The sequence below is a fragment of the Botryllus schlosseri genome, chromosome 11 (genome assembly GCF_051294905.1).
Source record: "Botryllus schlosseri isolate E-star chromosome 11, Bs_hap1, whole genome shotgun sequence".
NCBI classification, from domain to species: Eukaryota; Metazoa; Chordata; class Ascidiacea; order Stolidobranchia; family Styelidae; genus Botryllus; species Botryllus schlosseri.
In genome coordinates, this window is record NC_137246.1 from 17,037,020 (window position 1) to 17,060,135 (window position 23,116).

Sequence of the window (23,116 nt, forward strand, 5' to 3'; positions counted from 1 at the left end):
TGTAGAGGAAGTGATTGATGTCATTACCGTAGTAGGGTATATGCGTGGTTGAAAGTTTGTGAGTGACGGCAGTGCTTCGGAGTCGCGTCGTGATTTGACTTCTAAAATAATGCATCTAGTTCACTTGTCTGCAGTTATTTTTACACTGACCTAGACGTTAGGTACTTTGTACTGGAATTGTATCAGATACTTTTGTGTGGTCTGGAAGATACAGTCATGTTTGGCGAGCTGAGTGGATTGGAAGTTGTTCAGATTTAAAAATTGCTGTGTACTTGTATTGTGACATCGTAAAGTTATCAATTCGAAATCGGTGGTTGTTAAGCAACCTGGCGCCTTCTTGAGTCATTTTATGCTATGTCTGCATTAAAGGGTTTTCCCCATTATTTTCAATCTGTAGCGTCTCAAAACACAATATTTTATTATTAAAGTAATGAATTAGTGAATAGCATTGGAAGCATGAATTTGCTTTGTGTATATTACCAATGACTCTACTGTTTTTATATCGTGTTAGAGAAATTATTATCAGATGAGTTCTAGTACTTACTCGGATATGTTATAGGCTGTGTAAATCTTTCCTGAATCGTCTTTAACATACATATATTTGCCAATGATAACCACAAACTTAAAGAGTTGTAGCTACATCCAAACAAATGATTTACCTAATGTAAAGAATTCGTGCGTACCTTTAAAGTCATGCTCTGGCCAAATATTGATTACGCGAACACACAACTGCATTATAAATTCTAAAATTGATTTGGCTACATCATAGATCACACTTTACGAGTTAGGTTTACGTTTGAAATGGTATTTGTATCAGTTGAATTGATTATTACATTTTCAATGACACCATTCAGAAAGTTATTTATGTTAATAGGGACTGAAAGGCATTTTAGTTCATAATAGGACTGGTAAACAGGATGTATACTCAAGGTAAGCGACAGTATAAGCCTGGAAATTCTCTCGCGTCTGTTATTGTATCGTCAAATACTCTCGAAATATTTCATTGTTTATTGGTTCATGTTAAAATCCTCCATACTTCATGAATTTAACCAAAGTTGTGATTAATAAACCTCATCCTATCCAACTTTTGATATTAATAATTCCAGACCTCAACATAGAGCTCATCAATCTTAATCCCTATTACATATGTTTCGTTATCTAATTGCTTTGATTTGATGATAGCCTTAATTGTATTTTGTCTATAACGCTTGCCTCAGGGTATCATGATTTTGATATCACTTCCCAAAGCATCGGCCCTTCGGCGACGTGAAATTTTTGTACATGCCACTTATCACAAAGCAATGAATGTATTCCAAGAGAATCAAAGCATTCATTCTTTTTTGTTTCAATGTGCCAATGTCAATTACTGAGAGTGCAGTGACAGATATCGATTTTACATCTACTATGTGGCATAGCCAAGTATTGAAAATGTGTGAAGTACCAGGGTATGTTTTGTCATCGAAAGATAACACTTTCAAATATTTACTATTCCTTTCAGCGCTGAAGTCTTGAGATAATATGGGAAAGTGCAAATGTCAGCATTGGACTTTGTCTAATATGCAGTATTAATACTAAAATGCACAGGATGCCGCTACCTAAGGATTATGTTGACGAAGGCATATTGTTTCATTTTATAGAATGCCGTGAGTTCATGGTTTGCAATTGAATTATAATGACGGATAGCCCCAATTAACTCGTGCTATAGAAAAGACTATGCATGCGTTGCTTGTTCGTGTGATTACGATCGTGATAATCACTCCTCTCCATACTCAATGCTTCTTTGACGAGCTTGTCAAGAGAAATTCGGTGAAGGTGATCAATTCATGGAACAAGGAATGTACTAGCGACTGCTCAATATTCTCCACTGGAATCAATGGCCTCGTTCAGTGCTCTATGCAAGGTTAGTAAAATAACTCAATACGGTTCCAATGTTTCATGTAAGATATTGTATATCATCACGGATGTTAATGTTAGTATGTGTCCCTTCTGTTTCATTAAACAAATATTCAATGAGACATTATAAAACTCGCAATGAGAGGTGGCCAGTACTGAAGTCCTTCCATTTTTTCAAAGTACTTAAGTAGGTTCTCCCTACTTGCACTACTTATTCAAGTACTTATGTTTCAGACTCCTTCCAATTCTACTTGAGCAGTTTTACACGCGAAGTACTTGCTTTTTACAACTCAGGTTTTGTAAAGGAGGAAGTTGTTTTTAGATTGGTAATTTGGATGATTTTTGCGAGCGAAATTATCATATCAACTTGATGAGATAGCCCGTGTTTGGTGGTAGCAAAATATATCTGTATTGTTCCATTTGTAGTGCCATCAGGGCTGCCTTTAATTTACTAGTGATAGTATGCGACACCTCCAACCAAATCTACTTACTTAATACCTTGCCATTAAATTCCTACTAACACTTGGTAGTCTTGGAAATATCTACTTGTACTAGAGTATAAATTTATGGTATTACTTCTACTTCTAATAGCAGATTAATGTTGACTGCTTTGACTACCTCTGCTTATAATTACCAATGGTACATAGACGTTAACTGAAAAGCACTTTTTACGACACAATTAAGCCTGCACATGTACATTGCACACCTAATCCTATATGATGATTCGGAGTCATTCGTGTTCATGTTCAACTCTTCTGGTGATATTTACACCTTCACTTCTGAGGAAGTGTGTGTAATTTTCATCATTGTCAAGGGCTTTTAACAAAATAGAAGAACGTATTCCTCTCGGGCTGATTTCCAATTTTTTGAAATTTTACTAGTCCGCGAGGTGACAACGGTTGAGAACCACTAGTGTATTGTAGCATAGCATTTTGTTTCAGCATCTCAAAGTTTCATATTCGATTTTGGCTTATAAATAGCAGACTGTACCGTGTAGCTATACTGTTACTCCCGTATTTTATTACCAGTTCTACACCTTTTTGCGTGTATATGTAACTTTATATTCGTTTTTTGATTCAAGATAAATGGCTAATTAATATGTGTTTCACGCAGCTAGCAGAACGTAATGACTTTGAACCATCCCTCATGCTTGGAAAATTCAATTTGACTTGAATCGTCACTTGCCAGGTGACTTGACTTGACTTGAGTCACCTTCGACTTGACTTGACTAGAGTCAAAATGTCCAGAGACTCGAGATGACTCGTGACTCGAAGATAGTGGCTTGATCCCAACACTGCCACTAACTGTGAGGCCATACATTGTAACGGTGAATTGGAGTACCCACCTTCCTTACAATCACAAATAAATAATGTCAGTTACACTTAGCAAAATATATGTTTTCTTATTTGTCAATCAGAACTATAGCGCACGTGAATATGCTCATGGTTTGTGTTATGCAGTGTTGATTGTTTTCCGATATGAAAATTCAATATGAAATTTTCCACATCTTCTTGATATGTATTTTAGTTTTTGTCATTAGAAGTAGTGCTTCACGCTCAGTATCAAAGTATTTCTTCTTGAGTTATCTTTGTTGCGAAAAATTCCATCGCGATACAGCTTAGGTATTAAGATCACATGCTTGTATCCAAATGACCTTTCTCCATTCGTCAAGAAACGGATCTTACAGTTTTGAAAATCATTTCCAGTAATTGCCAGAAATCTGTATATCTCTCCCAAACTACTTTTTACAGCTGCTTGACCAGGACTACTTTTCATTACATGTGATACTGCTATCTACTACCATTATCACTGACTACTCTAATACTCGCCGTTCAGATATGTAACTAAACAAAGACGAAAGTTTTTCCCCAAACCTAGCAGTGTGTGTATAGTTTTACCCTATCTCATAGCATTCAGATAAACCAATGTCATGTTTCTTCAGAATGCTACGCTCCAGAGTCTTCTGAAACGGCCCAAGCTCCGGAAGTTGATAATGAGAGACACATCTATTTTGAAACGGTCGTCGTCGACAATTTTGAGCAAAGACTGGCTCTTCATTTCAGCTGGTCACCAGTCGACAATAGTAAGATGATATGAAATCATGTGTTAAATTTTGAGGGTTGTATTGGTATTGGATTTCAAAATTTTGATCATGCTTACTGAGTTCATTTCCATAGACAGCATCTTGACAAGTATAAATCTCAACAATTTCTAAATTTCTGTAACAGCATCTTGAACTCAATTGAGTTAGGGTACATTTTAAGACTATGAATTTGTGAAATGTTCACTAAGCCTCTGGATATAAACAGATGCGGACATTCAGACCTTCAGATGCAATCCATTCGTCAATATTCAGTCAAATCCGCCACCCCACCACCAATCATGGCATATTCGCAAATTTATCAACCATACATTCATTGGACACTGTTATATACTAGGCTGCATCGAATAGTTTTCCCAAGAACAAGCACAGCCCATGCGCGAATCACTACTTTCCCCAAAAATATCAAGGATAATCGAAAATTTACGGATTCAATGCCTTCTAGGCCAAAATATAACCCAACGATAAATATTATTATATTATATATTATATATTGTAGTTTCAATGAGAAAAACTACGGGATACAGAATTGAGATATCGAATGGAGAATCAAATTATTCCGTCTGCTACAACATCTCAACTCCAATGCTGTATCCCAACAACACCAAGGTATTTTTGTATCTCAACCGTTTTGGAAATTTATCGCCACTGCCTCGCGACCATTTCAGGACATATATTATAACGACTGCTTTGGAAGGATTGCCGGCACTCATATCACTCCGGGATCAGAAATTACCGTCCGTGTTGCCAGCTTGCCGCTTTGGGACCACGATAACGAAAATGGAGTGACAACCAGAATAATTGAGGTTCCTGGTACGAACAGTGTAATGTTTATGTCAGTGTGCACAAGTACTGTTTTTTTTAATGGTTTCATCGAATGAAGTTACTCCTAAAATCGGTATGTCAAGAACTGGATCAAGTTCATCCAGTTTGACTAATGCAATGTTTTCACCAGGGGTAGACTCGCTTTGATGATGTCCGATTGACATTGTGACAGGAATGAGAGTTGCACCAATGTCTGTCATCTGCAGGGGTAGTTGATAATGAAGTGGTTTTGTTTCATGCTACTTACTTTTTTCACTTTGTATTTTGAAAAGAAAGAAGTTGCATTACTTCTCTGAGTGAAATTTTCATGGCAACCAATTGAAAATATTCCTGTGACCCGAGTAAAACTGTCCTTTGTCATCAGCTATATATTTGATGATGACCATGGAAGCTGTTGTTCTTATTTCGAAACATTACGCACAACCCATATGGTTTGTCAGTGTCAGAAGTCTGGCAGCTCAAATTTCCGATCTTCCGTGCTAAATGTATCTTGTATAATAATATAATAGGGCATCAGGGCTCGTGATTTAATTTCCCAATATTGCCCAATCTGGTCAATATGCAATGTCTCTAAAATTAACACTCTGTGCTACCGCTTATTCTCTACTAATATCGCTAGCTACAGTTTCAATACGTGACAAACGCCGAATTGTTTGTCTAAAAATTGTACTACAAACTCAAACACACGGTAAGACGATCTATTATTTTACGTACCGCGAAGCCAAGTTACGATAACTGCAATTATATCTGGTGAGTATATAATTACAAGCGATGGTATAGCTCTAATTAACTCCGGCAGAGTGCGGCTTGACTTTTTTCATGTTGGAATTTGTGGTGGAAGTGACTGGATATCCGCTTTTTTCAGACTGCACAAACAGGGCTTTGCTGACGCTCGCCGAATGCGAAGGACCAGGTTGAAATACATTGATATTGATATCGTTTATAGCACCTACATATGTTCCTTTTCTCGATAGGCGGTCGTCCCACGAGAAGACCGTGCCTGTCCGATAGCTGCAATACTAGATCGCATGTGAACAATGAAACTCACCATATCAATTGTACCATTTCACAGTTTAGCATTCAACGGCTCTTCACGAACTTTAAAATAGGTAAGCGTCTAATTTTTGAACGCCAGCCTTGTGATATATTCAAAATAAAAGTATTTGACAACTTGGATTTAGGAAGTTGTAAAAGATAGTAAAATACATGTTATTAATGAGTTCTGATCAGTTTTTACAAAATTTGTGTCACACTGTCACATTTTGCGTTGCTGAGGATATCCTATTCCATTGATAAACCTATTCTTTTCGCCTCACTCTTGGTCAGTAGTCAGTGGTTGTTTATTTTCAACGATTTATAATTTACAATGCGGAAGGTTGCTGCAAGCCTTCAACATCAAACGAGTTATTCCATAATCTAATAAATTCGAAACAAAGAGTTAGAGAAGCAGGTAATCAGGGATCATCTTGATTGTTAGCGGTTATGATCTGTTTTGCGATAATCTTAATCTCACAATTCGATTATCGGTTTCTTTAGTGTGATTACGTCGAAACATAACAATGGTTAATACGACTTTGTGACATGTTTCAATCGAATTCCTACCCACCCACAATTTCAATAAAATATAATGATACGGAATGCCCAGCAAATGTTGAAATTTTGCCTAGCAAATGTCAAAATTTTGAAATAACCCTGATTCACTGATTCAGATTCCAAACGGAAAGTAACAGGAATAAATATAAGCAGAAGTGGTCACCAGCAAAGTAGCCTACTTCTACTTGGAAGGAGTATTCAAACAGTCTTTGCCAACTTGCAGTACTTGGTCAAGTCGTTGTGTTTCTGAACTACCGGTACATATGTAGACAAAACTAGTGAATTTTCATTCTTTTGAATTTTCATGTTTGTGTCGCTTTCATGGGTGACATTGTCATAACGACTGGGGAAAATAATGCGGTAGATGGTTATTTTTGAAATTGCCTATTGTATACAGCAGCTGTGCGCTAAAATCGTGAGAAATTTGCATTTGATTATGATAAAAGTTGCAGTAAAAAGTTGCATTTATAATTTTGTTAAATTAGAAGGGTATGAGATACTCGAAAGGTTCCGTTGTGTAGCCTAGTTCCTGCAGAGCTGTGAAATTTGTTACTCTGCCATTTCACGGACATTCTGTCGAGACCGCAAAAATTATATATTTTCCCGGTACACAGCAAGAATATTACGCAATAGGGAATAAGTTTCCTCAAAAAGCCAAACAGCATAGCGATAACCCCCTACCCCAAAACAACTCTAATAAAACACCCCAAACCCCTTTGGTCTGCAAACTTGACTCAAGGCGTTGCAGAAAAACTCACTATTGGCGACTTTAACTAAGTCAATAGCCTGAATAAGGTGGCCCAGTGAAGATGTAATTTTCGGCGGGCTCGCCTGCGCGTTTGTGAAATGAGAAACTATCTCAAATTTAAACGGCAGAATCAATAAAACGATCTATTTTCGTATTGTTCTGAAACGGTCTTGCTTGGCAGGGGTAGTTGAAGTTCTTGCTCGAAAGCCATTGTGTCAGAGATAACAGTGAGATGCAGCTAACCCATCATATAGCTCTTTGTTATGCAAATCACAGAGAATAGAGCCATACTAGAAATAGTTTACGGCATCTTTTTAAACCACTCATTCACATTTCGACGCATTATTTGATAAAAGTTGCGCAGTAAAAATTGGTATGAAAAATAAAGAAAAGTTGCACTATAAAATCCCTCCCAACAGCTTAAAACATCATAGTACATAGTTTCTGAGTATCTAGGAAGCTGTTGGAAGCTGTAAAAAAAGTTGCAAAAGCTGCAAAAACTTGTCCTAGTTGTAAGATGTGGCTCTTTGACAAATTTTTAATCTTGTACTTGATTTATCAATATTGCAGCAACTTGTTAGAAAATTTTCATGACGGCCAGAGTAATTATTCTCGTGGCAGCATAAACATGTCTTTGAGAGGTCAATAGAGCATTAGGGACTCCCATCCTCCCTTTTCAAAATCCCCAAATTTAAGTTGCTGGCGCGCCGGCGACAAACACCACTCGCGAAATCGATATACTCACAATTGCGCGCTTCGAGATCTTGGATTGCACGATACCTTGATTGATCAAAGAGAATAGCAGACATGGCGACACTTGTAGGACAATGCAGTTTTCTAATACACATTGTCTTCCTGATCTTACCTGGGAAATAATCTGCCTTGGAAGTGACATTCACAATTACACATTCAAATTAAACACAACGCCCTAGCCATGCGTTTTCTTGATTGCTAAGTAGCTTTCTAGCATCGCCGTAAAGTCGAGTCGAGTCTACAAATAATTGCGACTCGAGTCCGACTCAAATCGAGTCATTACAACTCCGCTTGCAAGATAGTCAAAGATAACGGTGCTACGTTTGTCCCGATTCCTTACCTCTGCACTAAACGTTATATCTTCTTTTCCCCGCACGCGTAGAAGAATGTGACAATGTCACAAGAGCCGAGACTGGTTTCCCGTCGCCCCCAGTTCATGTGCGACAGGACCAGGAATGGTACAAATTCGTCGATGAGGAAACTGGAGAAATTAAAATTGCGCTGAATTTTTCCTGGACGCCCGGTCAAGACTGTAAGTTCCGCAACATTACCGCAGAAGGTTGTTGATGTATCGACAGTGTGATTAACAGCGGCCGTGGAAAGCCTGCATCACTACTCGCTGCAAATTGTGCCGAAGACGTTAGCGTCGACCGTGTTTACGAATAAATGCTTCACGGTTCATACGAAATTGGATTATGAAAAACACAGGAAGGTAAGAGTCATGTGCGGTTTACAAAGGTGTTCAAGATTGTCAGTGTTGGCTGGTACTCGAGTGTAAATAACATCCTAATTTTTACTCGATTGCATGTAGGAGTAGCCATACGCAAGACATGCCAACACTAGTTCAAATGGAAGTAGGAAATTAAGGTATAGATAGACAGTACTCGGCTTAATAGTATTAATTTAATCCACACTGCAAAAAGTAAGTAATTTTGCCTGAAAAACTGTTTAGTAGAAGTGGAAACCGACTTGAATATTCTCAACTAGTAGAAAGTACTTCATTACTGACTGACAGACAGACATTTATTGCTTCGTCAAACATAAAAAGTTGACTGGAGGTAACGATATGGCCTATAAAGACCTAAAGATTGGATAGATTGGAAAGGTTGGATAGAGACTCCTGCCTACCGAAGCATGTGTTGTCTAGAATCTGGACATCTATACAAGTTACACTTGGTCACGCGTGACAAGCTTAGCTGATCGTTCATGATTCCCTGCGAGACAAACAGTGATATTTTTCAGGCTGTGTTTTACTATGACTGTATCGGTCGCGGAAATGGAAAGATACTGGAACCTGGCGAGAAATTTACAGTGTATGTAACAAGCAGACCCTACCGTGCGCTCGGCGAGATACCTGTGACAGAATTTGAAATTAGCGTTCCTGGTAAATATCAAAGATTTCTGGATGCTTTTCATTTTAAGATGCCGTACGAATTCCATACAGCTCCACTCTCTCTTGTACTATTCTGTCTATCTCTCTCTTGTTTTTATTTATTGAAATTTTTTTTCTGAATTAAGTGAAGCACATGCCATCAGGCAAAATCGGACATTATCCATAAATTGTCGATTGCCTTGAGCATAATCAATTAGTGAGTACTGATCTCTTATAAATGAGGTCTCAGCATCAGTATGCGCCTAGTTACACCTCCTCTATCCTTTGCCTCAGGAATCACACCCTCTTTCTCAATGGTGTTGCCCGTGACCGTTGAAATGACGGCGTATACTTCACTGATCAGTAATTACTTCACTAGTGATATGGCTGCCACGTCTAGTTCTATTTGGTGTTTTGTACAATGCAGCCAAATGGTCCATTTATCAGTGAACGCTTGCACTTTACGAAGCAAATTTCTCTCATGATCCAGATCATAAGCCTTGACCCACACCATGCTAACTCATAGCTCAAGTTGAACTAATCCCAAGCTAAGCTAACCACGAACCCAAGAATTTCTTTCCTGCACACAGCTTGCGTCCTGATTCATTGACATCCGAATTTACTGTATGTCCGAAATTAACTCGGACGTTGCTTGGAAATTAGACATTAATTAGAAATGATATCAATGATTTGTATATATCACTCAACGGAAGAAATATCGCAGATCAATCACTTTATCACTTTACGGACGTCTTCGTGCCTGATAATCTAATGCTAACCACCAAATTTTTAGAAAAGGGAGTCGGTCATAGTTCTTACTTGAATAGTATATTCATATTGAAATGAACCCGAATATTTTCGGCTGACCTTCGTCAGGGGTAATCGTCAGTTATTACTTGATACAAAACAACATATCAATCCCATTCGCTTTCAGACTGTACCGACGAAAAAATGTACGGCGTGACTGCTTGTGAAGGTATACAATAGAATTGTACCCCTCGGTATACCCAGTGTTAACTGATGCGCTCCTCGCAGGAAGCGTAAGCGGCAAAATAGAAGAGGTGTATTGCGCGAACCGTTCCGTGAAATATACGTACAACGTTCACGACCGCGGAGAGGGTTCAAGGGCGGAGATACTCTCGTGTAGAACGCTTCCGGGAGGTCGCGTTGATTGTGATCGAGATATCTCGGCGCGTATGGACAATCTTAAGGTAAGTCTGATATGCGTTGTATGTGAAGCCACAATGAATAGTTTACCTTACACTCTGTATTTTTCCATAAGAAATGTCATGAGTTAGTATTTTTACTGTGTCTTGTTTGCTGTGATACCTCACTTCAATGGATCTTAACCTTTATTAACCCGGGGTAGACTTATGCTAAATTGCAAGCTTTAGTCGAACCACAAATTATACCTGAGTCACAAACACAAAAATTTACCACATCTCTCATCAACTACACATCTTGTACATTACCAACTATAGATTCCTGGTACTGATAAAATATCAAAACCATTAGAATATGATTTTCACACAAAACAAAAAGAGTATAATGAAAATTTATCGCAAATCAGTCTGACTTTTGCTTTCCTATCGGAGACCAGCTTGAAATATGAGGCCTTAGTATTATTCGGTTGAAACTCAACGTCGTGGTACCAGTTGCTTTATTACAAATAAGCTAATAAATGCTTTATTACAAATAAGCTAATAAATGTTGGAGGTAGAGTCATCGCTCTATCAAATATGCCGGACCTGATGTGTGGAACAGTATGCCGCCTGCCATCCGGCAGTCGGCGAGCATGTCCACATTCAAGTCGAAATACAAGCAATTACTACTAAATAAATACAGTCCATCCTCAAGATTACCGGACCACGACTGACCTATCAATCTCGCTTCCCATGACATGCCGCCCGATTTCTTGTAGTTTTTTTCTATACTATCTTCTTTACTTTCTTTCAGTGTGCATGCCTCCTCTTTACATCGCCTAGGCCAAGGTAGGTGTCTGATTCCATAGGCTACTCCTAGTCGCTTCGACATCTTCCTGTCTTTTCATTGTATCACACTTTTTGTGGTGTATTGAACTGATAAAATTGCTAATAAACCAATGATGATTATGATGATGACGATGAATCGGCATTTCAGAATGACATGGTTTTGATTTTGACCGCAAACATCCCATGTCATAATTCGACTAATGATCGCACCTAATTGTCTACAGCATGAGTCACATGTATGAGTTACGTGTGTGTCTTGGCCTCTAGCGGAACCGATGAGACTGGTTCAGGGAACCCCGGTTGTGAACCACTGCCTTAAATTTTACAAATCAATATAGTATGGAGGAAGTCTGAGAGTCAAAGTCCCAATAGCTATGCTTGCTTACTGCGCATCAAAGGACAGCGGTTCATTGTTGCTGGTTCAAACATCGGTGAATTCTTATTTCATTCTAACCAAGGGTTTTTACAACCTCATGGTCTAAACAACTGCCTCACCATAAAATTAGCAATGACGTAGTGACCTCTACTTCTATCGAAAAATATCTCTTAAAACGAGACATTGCAAATAAAGAATGGCATATCCAGAGTCACGAACATCACAAAGTATTGATGTGAAATAGACAATTTCACAATTGCGGAGAATGTTTATTTATGTCTATATACTGTAATATGCTTTAGGATTGAAACTCGCTCTACTCTCACGTAATTATTGCCGTTAATTTTTGTTCCCTGACTGATGGAATTTATGCAGCGATATTGACATCGTAGTAATTTATTTCTTTTTACCAGCTCTCCGGCACTCTGTACAATATCAGCTTTGCGTCGGATATGGACATCAATACCAACATCACCATCCACGTTGTTGATAGCGAAGATCGCGGCATGCGATACCCAAGCCGCTTTTCTTTCTCACGTAATTTACGGGCACTTGTAGTTTGAATTTACAAAATCGCAAACTCTCCACCTTATTTCAGACTGTTCAGTGACCGTTCGCCGGAATGTGGCATTGGTCGCAGTCGTTGCTGTTATCGGAGTAATATGCTTCATAATAATGCTTTTCTTGATTTTCTACTTCTCACGAAGATGTAGGATCACAAAGGCAGTAATGGCGCTCTGCCATAAGAAGCCAGGTATGTTACGTATACTGCAGAGTGATGGTTTTTATGTACTTCTTCTTGTGATCTGACTCCAGAAGGTTACTTGTGAACGCTTCTGCGTATTCTTCCTGGATTGACTTGGTTTGACATACGTGAATGGCTTGTCTCGTAGACAGGGTTAGCAACGATGTACTGTTAACTCTTTCGGAATACGCAAGCAGGTTTTCCCTTCTGGTACTGCTTACTCAAGGTCAACTAACTAACGGTTTTTAAGTAGTTTTAGTTCTAGTTGAGAGTATTGAAAAGTGATTAGTTCTAGTTCTAGTTGCGGATTTTGGGAATTGAGCAGTTCTAGTTCTAGTTCTAGTTGCGAGTTTTAAAAAGTGAATAGTTGTAGTTCTACTTCTAGTTGCGCATTTCGAAAATCCAAGAAGTTTGTACAAGTCTGCTCAAGTGGTTTTGTTATTTTCAAAACTAGCAGTGTGCTCCCATTTCTACTCAATAATTTATTAAGCAAAAACTGAAATTGCAAATTCTGATCTGAATATTATTTTAGAACGAAGCGTTTATAGTACATAATACTACTCATCTAAATTCTTCAAGGCTAGCATGCAGTATCATGAAAGACCGTTAGGATGTTATCTTAATTCAACTGATACTAACATCGGGAAGAGAATACATTCTCACAAAATGAACTTATTATTTTGTCGAAAGTCATCAGGATATATTTAGTTATACTACGATCATTGAATACGTTCTTGTGTCTGAGATAGTTTCCTAATTACACTTTTCTAATTTCAGAGAGTAAAGTCACGGTTGATGTGAACAACGGTAAGTGGAATTCATATCTCACTTCCGTTCGCCAATGTGGATGTTTGTGTAATTCATGCCCGAGGCGGTGTTTACATTGGAAATCTTTGTGTTCATTTTGTGTAGGAATACGCCACTGCAGAATGTTAAACTATGCTATCACGATGCATATAAAGCTTCAAATCCTCGTCTTGTTCATGTGGCTTGGCACTTGTCAGAATAAGACACGCTTACAGATAGTGATCCAAAGTATCATTTCGATGTGTCAGTCGTAACGCAGTAAACATTGGAAAGTCTTGAAGAGACTTGATCTCGTGATTATCATGCGTTCTTGTATCTGTCACATGATTGGCTTGTCAAAAGAGATTGAGTCAGCCGTGAGAGTGTGGTTGCAATATCGGTTCAAGTTCAATTCTTCTAATACGTTCTCTACCCAAGCCATTACAAATGCACTCTCCGATTACATTCAAGTCAACAAAGCGGGTAAAAGCAAGTACTAATACTTGATTAATTCAATTTCTTATAATTAGTGTCGTATGCTGGAGATATACATAGTTTGATCCAATAAGAATGAAATATGCATATGTTATTTGTAAAAAGGCTCTCGGCATACGTAGTTACGTACCTCCACTGGAAGCATATTTCAAAACCTCTTTTCACTTTTGTGCAAATCTTCCAGGTGGGCGTCTGATTTCAAAGACTACTCCAATAAACTGATACTGATCGTGCTTTTGTGTCACATTCGCACACTACTGGTGGCTTGTCCATTAGCTTCCGTCTGTTGTTGTTCGAACGAGTTTTGTTTGAAGTTCATCACTTTCACAAAATTGTTCCCAATGTAGACAACTAGAGAAACCAGATTGCTGCATAATCTTAAGAGTGTCTTTGGATATCAGGCTGTGACGCGGGTCAAACACGGTATTTTGTATCTGAATTTCATTTTTAGTACTCAAATTTGAGGCCGAAAAATAGCATAACCATATTCAGTACTCATTACCATTCGTCACATCACAAGCGAAAGTGACTTGTTTTATCATGGGGTAGCTTTTTAGCCCAAAACTGCCAGATGACTGTATTAGGGCTGAACTTCAAAATTACAAGGTCCTACACAACCACCTGAAAACTTGATGGATTAGCGCTAGAAAAAAGGTATCAGTATCAATTTAATAATAATTTCATCATCTCAAAACACCACAAAACCGCTATACAAAGATAGGAGGGTGTTGAAACGACTTGGAGTAGCCTTTGATTTCAGACATCCACCTGGGCCTAGACACTGTGCCAAAACTGCTTTCTACTAATCGAGAGTGTAGAAAGAAAGTTCTGTGTCAAGTGAAAGTGAAGTAAAATTTAAAAACACAAGTTCTGAATATCCTTTTTGAGTACTTCAAAAAAGTATACGTGCTTCGTCACTGACTTAGTGACTACCTATGTGAATGACTAAAACCCGCATTCTTGTCATTATTATTTTAAATTTCAACTACCAACCATTGCTTTTAGCGTTAACGGCCGTGTCGCCGTCAAGTAATCAATCGACGCAAGACGAGGCGCCGGTCATGCCAGCCAACATGCGAGTGTACGTCGTGTTCAAGGACGACCACGAGCTTCACAGGAACGTGATGCATTGGTTTTGCGCGTATCTCAAGCAAGATCTCGGGCTGGACGTTCGCGTTCATATCTGGCAACCGGCCGAGGTGGCCCTGAATCAAATCACATACATGAAGAGGAATATGCAGCTTGCCGAAAAGGTTGGACATTTTTGTCGGTCGTGTTTCTGTACGTTCCGATGCTTGGTACCGGTCACAATTTGTGTAACTGAAGGTCAAATGTTGCGGCAGAGGTGGTCAGTAAAATATGGCGCCGCAAAACAAACATCGTACCAATAATCATTGGCGCTACAGGGGCCGTAAGCAAAAAAAAATCATGAGACTTATCCAAAAGATTCCGGGAAACGCTCGATTGGACATGATCACTTTATTGGACACCGTGCACATTCTTTGGGAGGCCTTGAATGCTGCGCTGGACTAAATTACACAGTACCCGAAAATCACAACATAATTTCTGTAATTTCGACTCTTCATTTTCAATCATCTTCACCCCTACAACCATTGCCAATTCTGCATATAGCACGATTCTGTAATCTGACCTCTTCACGTCTGGCTTGGAATGACAATTTGACTGTATTACTAAAATTTTGAAAGTTAACTTGAATTTGGCCATTTTCCGTCAGAGGGCAGGTTGCTCCCGAATTATGTGTGTATTTACCAGTTTTACTGTGAATAAAAAATAATAATTCATAGAGCGCCGAATATAGCAATGCTGCATATCCTCTCTACAGTAGGGCGCTGTGCTTATTGATGTAGCTATGCTTCAGACGACCTCCACCTCTTATATATTTTCCACATCAGTAACAATGTAGTTGTTCTTTTTCAGGTACTTGGGTAGGTATAGTCTACTTGCACTACTTGCTCAATGGCTTAGGTTACCAGACTATTTCCACTTGTACTTGGGCATTTTTTACTTCATTTTGTACACTTTGGATTTTGTGAAGTTTTGGGATATATTTGCGTTACTTTTATGAGTGACAACAGTTACCATTGTAGACACAATCGATGACGTGTGGTAGGATATATGGAGTGTGTCAGTAAAATTTGATATTGAACTCTATTTTAAGGTTCTGTCACATTCTCTGTTGCAGGTCATAATAATTTGCTCGGAAGGCTCGAAATACTGTTTAGAAAAAAAGGAATACGACGGAGATCTATTCACGCCCGTCATTCAAGAAGTGTCGCAGAACGTGTATCTCGGTAAAAACCCGGAAAAATATTTGGTAAGGTGTTTTGATTTCATTCAGAACCTAAGATTTCATCACGCCTGGGGTCCCCGGGAACATCGGTTTAGAACCGCTGATCTAGCCGTTGAAATCCTACTCTATCCACTGAACAGTTTTAGCTTCCGCTGTGTTTGTCGGCTCGAGGCTCCAATTTAATGAAAAAAGTCAATCGAAACTTCAAAATCTCATTTCGAGTTCTGTATTTTGCACGTATTGCAGGAAATTACAAAAAAAATTCATAAAATTGCAGCAAGTTAGCCTACACGCGATTGAATATGATGAGCAAAAGACATCCTTCAACTATCGGTTTTCGAGGTATTAATTTAATCTAGGGCTGGAGATTCAGTGCGCATCCCTCCTTTTTACATCGCCTCGGCCAGGTGGGCGTCTGATTTCGAAGACTACTCCAAGTCGTTTCGACAACTTCCTATCTTTCATAGTATCGCAGTCTTGAGGTGTATTCAAATGATGAAATTGTTAGCAATAAATTGAATTGAGATCATAAGGTTAGCTTATCCTGGAGAACGCTAATTGTCGGATTGAAACTTTCGCATGACAATTGGGGATGATCCTCGCTCAAAATCTCGTCCAACTTCATGCGCCACGATTAGCAGTTTTAATCGTATTTATGCAAGTATTCCCCGTTATACCTTTCCTCGTACAATCTCCTTTCTATTTTCCGACAGGTGGGATATTTCCCGTACAGCGAGCCTGATCACGTTCCCGAATTATTGCACGATCAGTGCTTGATCTATTTTTCCTTGTTCAAACTCATGAAGCAATTCGAGCAGTTCTATTTCCGTCTCGTCGGTATCGAGCAATTTCAGCAGGGAGCCATCTACAGGATTGATAAAGTGAGTGTGCTATGCTGCAACGTTGAATTCCGCCTAATTTAATGAACGACAGCATGAGTGTTTTCCCGGTACTGTCAAGTGTGCGAGCGTATTATCAATTATATATGTCGCTGTCTTGCACAAGTTGTCCACTTGAATGAAGCACATGTTTTGAAGTCTTAGCCTATGTGAAGTTTCGGCCTTGCATATGATAATCATTCCTTCAATTGAATATCCTTGTTGAGCACAAACAACAAAAAGGGTACAATACGATATACAGAGGTGGTCAGTAACGAAGTACTTCTACTTTTTCAAAGTACTCAAGTAGTTTTCCTCTACTTCTGGTACTTACTCAAGTAGATCTGATTCTTTCTACTTCGTAATATTTTGTGATCTACTTACTTACTTTTCGCTGTTTTCAGTTTGTCTAGTAGAAGTAGTTCAATCTTCCAATCAGGAAGATAGCCTGAGGAATTTCAGGGCTGTTTTCACGGAGTATCAACATTCATAACATCACATCAATTTTCATAAAAGTTGAGTAAGGCTCAAAATTTTCGTCGTGCTTCGCGCAGTGGTTACGAAGTGACCAGTATGATTTGACGAAAGTATCGATGACTATAATTTAGGCAGCGGGTTGGCGTGGTTCCGTTCACACAAGGATATCTAGAACTAGGATATCCCAGCGTTCACACCACATTGTCGCCCTTCGCCCATATGAAATAATTCATCGCTGTATATATGGCTCATCATAACGTTTGAAACTGATGTTTCGCAATCTAGCATTTACTTTTCATACCGTGATCTAGCATGTCCATGGCGCGTCCTAACCTGGAAAAGTGGACTCTGACTTTTTTTGTTTGTTTTAGAGCTGTTTCAGCATGCCACCTTTGAAACTTTCTGGATTAAAGGCATGAAAACATATTCCGCTTTTAGAAGTAGTATTTATGTTTCACTTTCAATTCCCAGTATCAGATACTTTGAATTATTATTAATATCAGTTCATTTGACTGGATAACATACATGTTGAAGCATAAAAGCAAGTGTAGTAATGCCTTTAATTTCCGGAAATAAAGCTACACAATATGGCATTTTTACGGTCCACCATATATTTTTATTAACGTTTACTAATCGCGATAAGTGTTTACACCGTATCCTACACAACTTCTCCGTATTGCTCTTCGACTAAACTACTGGTCCTATAATATCGGGGATGGCGCTATACCATGCTATTTTCTAAAACGTGCTGTTCGAGAAAAAAAAGGATTAGTATCGCATTTCCATATCAATACTATCATTTTCATCCCCTGATGTGAATCAAGCTCGTCACTTTTTACATAGCTCAATTTGCACCTTTTTACAATCCACGTGAACGAATTAGGATCGATTTCACAACAACCACTTACTTACTTGAGTATTTTAAAGCCAGTCAATTCTACTTCTACTTCAAGTAGTATTAGGTTGCTTATGGAAAAAGTACTTCTACCCGTACTTGAGTAGATTTTTTCGTCGCTACTTCTACTTGAGTAGCTTTCTTGACTACTTTGACCACCTCTGACGATATATAGTATTAGTATAGTAAGAGCCATATTGGCCCTATTTATTCCATGTTAACTCCAAAAGTGCCATACATGTCAACCAACTGTTACGTCACAATTGAAATTCCGTGACGTCATGGTAGCACTAATTCGAGCTTACTATGGGATTCGTTGTTTTAGCCACATTTTCTCTGTAAAAACTCGTACCAATCATGCTTGTTGCCTTATTTAAGCTTGTGCTTGAAACTTGAGTTATTAGAATGTAGGTTCGTTGTTATGCTCCTTTAAATGCGAGAACCCATGATCACTACAGCAGTTTATATACAAATACATACCCACTCTAAGCTGTGATACATCAGTGACATCGGGTCAGGGGTGGCAAGTGAGGCAGTGCCTCACCTGAAGTGGCAGTGATGAAAATTTACCAAGAAATTGCCAGAATATTGATCAATTCAGTACAAAAATAAATATTTGGCATAGAGCTAGCCTATATCTTATACCCAAAAAAGCCATAGGTTACCGACCACTGGTCTAGTACTTTGCCATTGTAATCGCCACATAGCCTACATATTATATTAGAGGTGGTCACTTGTCAGTAATGACATACTACTATTTCCAAATACCCAAGTAGGTGGTTATGTTTTTAGCTTTTTCTATTTCTACTTAATAGTTTATCATTGAAGCTACCTGGTTTTTATACTTTCGTTTTTTTGAAAGTATAAAGTAGTAACACAATAACTGAATTTAATTTCATGTATGGTAATTACTCGAGTTAGTTAGTCTCAAAAAGTGGATTCAGTCGAGGATTGGCATACTTATATCTGTTTGCTGTTACTTATGACGACTGTATTCACTGATGGGTGAAATTTTCAAAATTATCAATGTAGAAATCGTTTAATAACGCACCCACCCAGTAAGTGTGACTTCTACTTTATTAGTCGGGGTTGTGTCTTGGCCTACGCCGAACCCCTGAGACGGGATAAGCGAACGCTTGAAGTTCTTTTGAACCGCCGATGTAAAGTTTTCGCATTATTCATCAAGATCGCGTTCGACCGCTACTACGACCCTGCGCTGACAACGTGCGGCAAGAAACTAAAGGAATCCATCGACGAGATGAAGAAGATGGTCAAAGCGCATCCGACCTGGTACACAGACCACAAAGGCAGCGACCTATCCATGGCCAACATACCAGCAGCGCCTTTACTACGAGTGAAACCTCCGCAAAGCACGGAAGAAACCAGTATTTTACAAGACATTCCCGGCCAAGCGAGCATACGATACATAGCCGCTAAACCACCCTGTGACTTGTCAGGCGGATGCCCTCGAAATATCAGTGCTCAACGTGGGACTGCTGCATATCGTGTCCAGGTAGAGTCTATTTATGCCGTTACTTCTACTTCTAGTTGAGTACCGTCAATGACTACTTTGACCACCTCTGGACATGGACTTCTTGAATTAACCTTAAAATCGCTACTTGTGTTGAAATTTAGGACGTCACTTATACTTCTACATGACTGCAAACAGTGACAACTCTCACCACACCTCTCTTGGCCACCCTGAAAAATTAGAAGCAATTATTGACTGACCACTTCCGGTTTTCAAGATGATTTCGACATTCGTTTCAGGCTTCGAATCACATCAAATCAAATCTACCTCAAAAAGAAGACCGCCACTGCTACGAAGACTCAAAACTTTCTATGAGCAGCTTTGTTCTGTCGGAATCGGACCAGGGCAGTCTCGGTTCTCACCAGGCGGAAGCCAGCCGCAGTATACCGGAGACGGAGAGCTTCGATCGCAACAACAGGAGACCGTACAGCGCTACTTACTCGGAGTCGAATCAGCCGTTGTTTTGGGCGGAGTCTTTCGACGACCGTGACTTCGTTACGCACGAGTGCGAGAGCTTGGACTGTTCTCGCTTGGGCTCGAACAAGACGGAAATTACGATACTCGGGTTATCGCCTTCGCAGGAAGAGCTGGCGAAGTTCTCCGACCGGAGCGATGATGTGAGTTTAAATTGCATGAATTTCTCTTCGGTTGGAAATGCTCGTCGCTCATGGGTAACTAGAGGTTGTCGCTGAGCACAACTATTTAAGGACTCGAGTTCGTGACGAGTGGTGATTGAGAATAGGTTATTTTCGAGTAACGAAAATCTATGTCATATGTTAATACTATATTTCCATTAGAGGAGGAACCCAAATCCCGTATTCAATCCGCACCATGTCCAACTCGCGTCTATGTAGGCCTACGATGTCCGTCATTCATTCATGAGTGACGTCTTCAAGAATACGTCGTCTATCCTAGTCGCAAAAATCTGATCCAAATAAAACTGAAATGCTTTTTATTATGAGTTCAATTCTAGGCTGCATTCCCGTATCCGATAAGGCAAGCTGTTTTAAGGACATGTAAAAAGCCAAAGATTTGAAAAGTTCTTGAGTATGGCAGCAGGTACCATAGATTTGTAAGTAGATAGCAATCCAAACTTGATATTTCTAATTGGAATGCGAATCCAAAATAAGTACCAATGGCTGTACCCGTCGCCCAATATTTTGAGGCTTTGTCATCACCCATAATTCTCAAATTTTCAACACCGTTCCATTTCTGTCTACGAGCTTTCGAGATCTGCAGCAAATATAAAACTTTCACTAATCCAAATTCGACATTTTTGTACCAGGTATTCAAAGACGTCTCGCCCACCACCCCCGGATCGCCGCCAGTCCCCGGCGTCTTCAGTCTGGCCACCCTAGAAGACAGCGTCGAGGACTTCGAAGACGAATTCAAAAGCATAAACCTATCGAAATGTGAGCCCGATGCTGTCGTGTAGATGACACGGATAGAAGGAGACTATCACCTAACGGCAGAGATGGTCATAACAGCCGGCGTTGCTCCTCAGAAATGGGAGTAATGCTGCAAAATTCCACTCTATTGTAACAAGTACAAGTAACGATCTTAAAGCTACTTCAAATAAAGCCATAGAATGGAAAAGTACTCAAGCAGTTTCAAACAATAAATTTGGTCGAGTAGCCGCATACTTTTTGCAATTAGTCATAGCTGACTAAATTCGGAATTGTAAGACGGATCCTTGCCGGTAACGCAAAACAACCGATGGCACTACAAATACAAATGCAATCTTCGGATATATACTTAGTTACCGTGACGCGGGGGGCTATTTGACGGAGATTTTATGACGATTTCAAACTTGCCCGCAAACTTGTCTCCACATTCGCAAATTCACTCTTCGAAAATATATTCAACTATGATGACAAGGCGACTATTTCGCTCTTAAAGGCGACGAACACTTATCTTAAAACGATTTTCAACTTTTCAAAATCCAAAGTGCCTAAGTACTATTGCCGGAAAATACTGTTCAACAAGAAGTGGAAGTACACTTCAGCACTTGAGTGCAAAGTCTAGTTGAGAACTCCAAACTAATGGAAGTACTTCGTTACTGACCACCTCTATCAAATGGTCGCGTAGCTGATTGAGAAGAAAGCAGCCCTCAACAGCGATGTTGCGGCAAACACAGCGCTCTGGGCAGAATAACTGGAATTTGTTCCGCCTTCGTAACTGTAACGGCCAATCTACTACTGTAAATTATGATTGGGGAACTGCAAGGTTACGGAGTCTGGACCATTGTCTTTTCCTTGTCACGCTATCGCGGAGTGCTTCTGGTCTGACGCGACCGGGGTTCAATCATACCCACTCCCGATCAACGAGAAGTCAGATTCCACCGCTGTGAGATATTTTAGACTATTATTTCTACCAACATTTCGACCTAATGAGCAATCGACTAGATGGGAAGTCTGTCTGGCTTAACGAATCGGGCACTCGACACTCGGAAAAGTAACCGTGGCTCGGTAATACTTCTGCTCTTAACCTTGATGTTTTTTTCGTAGAAAATATAGCAAAGCAAAAGAAGTAATCTTTCTGGCAATATCTGATGTCAAGTGCCAATAAACTTTTCACTTCCAACTTGTGTTGAAGTACTTTTATTTTTTTAAATAGTGTATTCGTGCTTCTTTTTTCTATGCCTTATATTATTGTATTACCTTTCTACGTTGTGACGGTAGTCACCTTACATCAGCCATGTGAGTTAATGTCTGATTGGTATTCGCATGTATTATACCTCGTTGTCGAAAGTCTACTTGTAATGCACTATCCCGCCACTACAAGCAAGTGGATATCGGTTCTGTTCTAATTTTCATGTCTTTCACATTAAATATCACATTCCAGCTGGTGTCAAATTTCTGATGAAGTTGTGACTTGGCCATGGAAGAAACAGACACATTTGCTTGTGACAAGATCAAGTATTTTTGACAAATGTATTTTGTACTCATCATGCCTACGTCTCTGCACATCCGTGACGCACGTGCATCAACTCGGGGTTAGAAATGGTACAGAGGCCTCGCATCGTCTAGAAATCGTACGGAGAGGTCTCGGCTCGCTCAGATATCGTACAAACAGGCTACAGTTCGCCTAGAAATTGCACTGAGATTCCAAAGCTCGCTCAGATATTGTACAGAGGGTTCACCTCGCCCGCAAATCGTACCGAGAGGCCTCCGGTCGACCACATTCCCTACATTGAGACTACATCTCCCCTAGAATCGTAGAGACAGGTCACAAATCGCACAGCTGCTTTACCAAGAGAACGCCGTTCGCTCAGATATCGTACAAAGAGGCCACAGCTCGTCTACAATCATACCTAGAGGCCACAGCTCGCCTACAATCGCACCTA

General features: G+C 39.5%; 1 protein-coding gene across 1 annotated transcript; it reads left to right on the forward strand.

The window, feature by feature from the left end:
- Positions 1-40: 40 nt before the first annotated feature.
- On the forward strand, positions 41-22,613 carry LOC145450171 (uncharacterized). The gene is made up of 20 exons (XM_080328669.1): positions 41-1,900; positions 3,836-3,976; positions 4,494-4,603; positions 4,663-4,807; positions 5,685-5,732; positions 5,794-5,928; positions 8,296-8,445; positions 8,504-8,625; positions 9,156-9,297; positions 10,220-10,261; positions 10,321-10,496; positions 12,066-12,189; positions 12,251-12,406; positions 13,175-13,204; positions 14,684-14,931; positions 15,882-16,013; positions 16,703-16,870; positions 19,426-19,752; positions 20,010-20,387; positions 21,056-22,613. Exons 1-20 carry the CDS (start codon positions 1,714-1,716, stop codon positions 21,203-21,205), a joined length of 3,111 nt encoding a protein of 1,036 aa, XP_080184795.1. The 5' UTR covers positions 41-1,713; the 3' UTR covers positions 21,206-22,613.
- Positions 22,614-23,116: the final 503 nt, after the last annotated feature.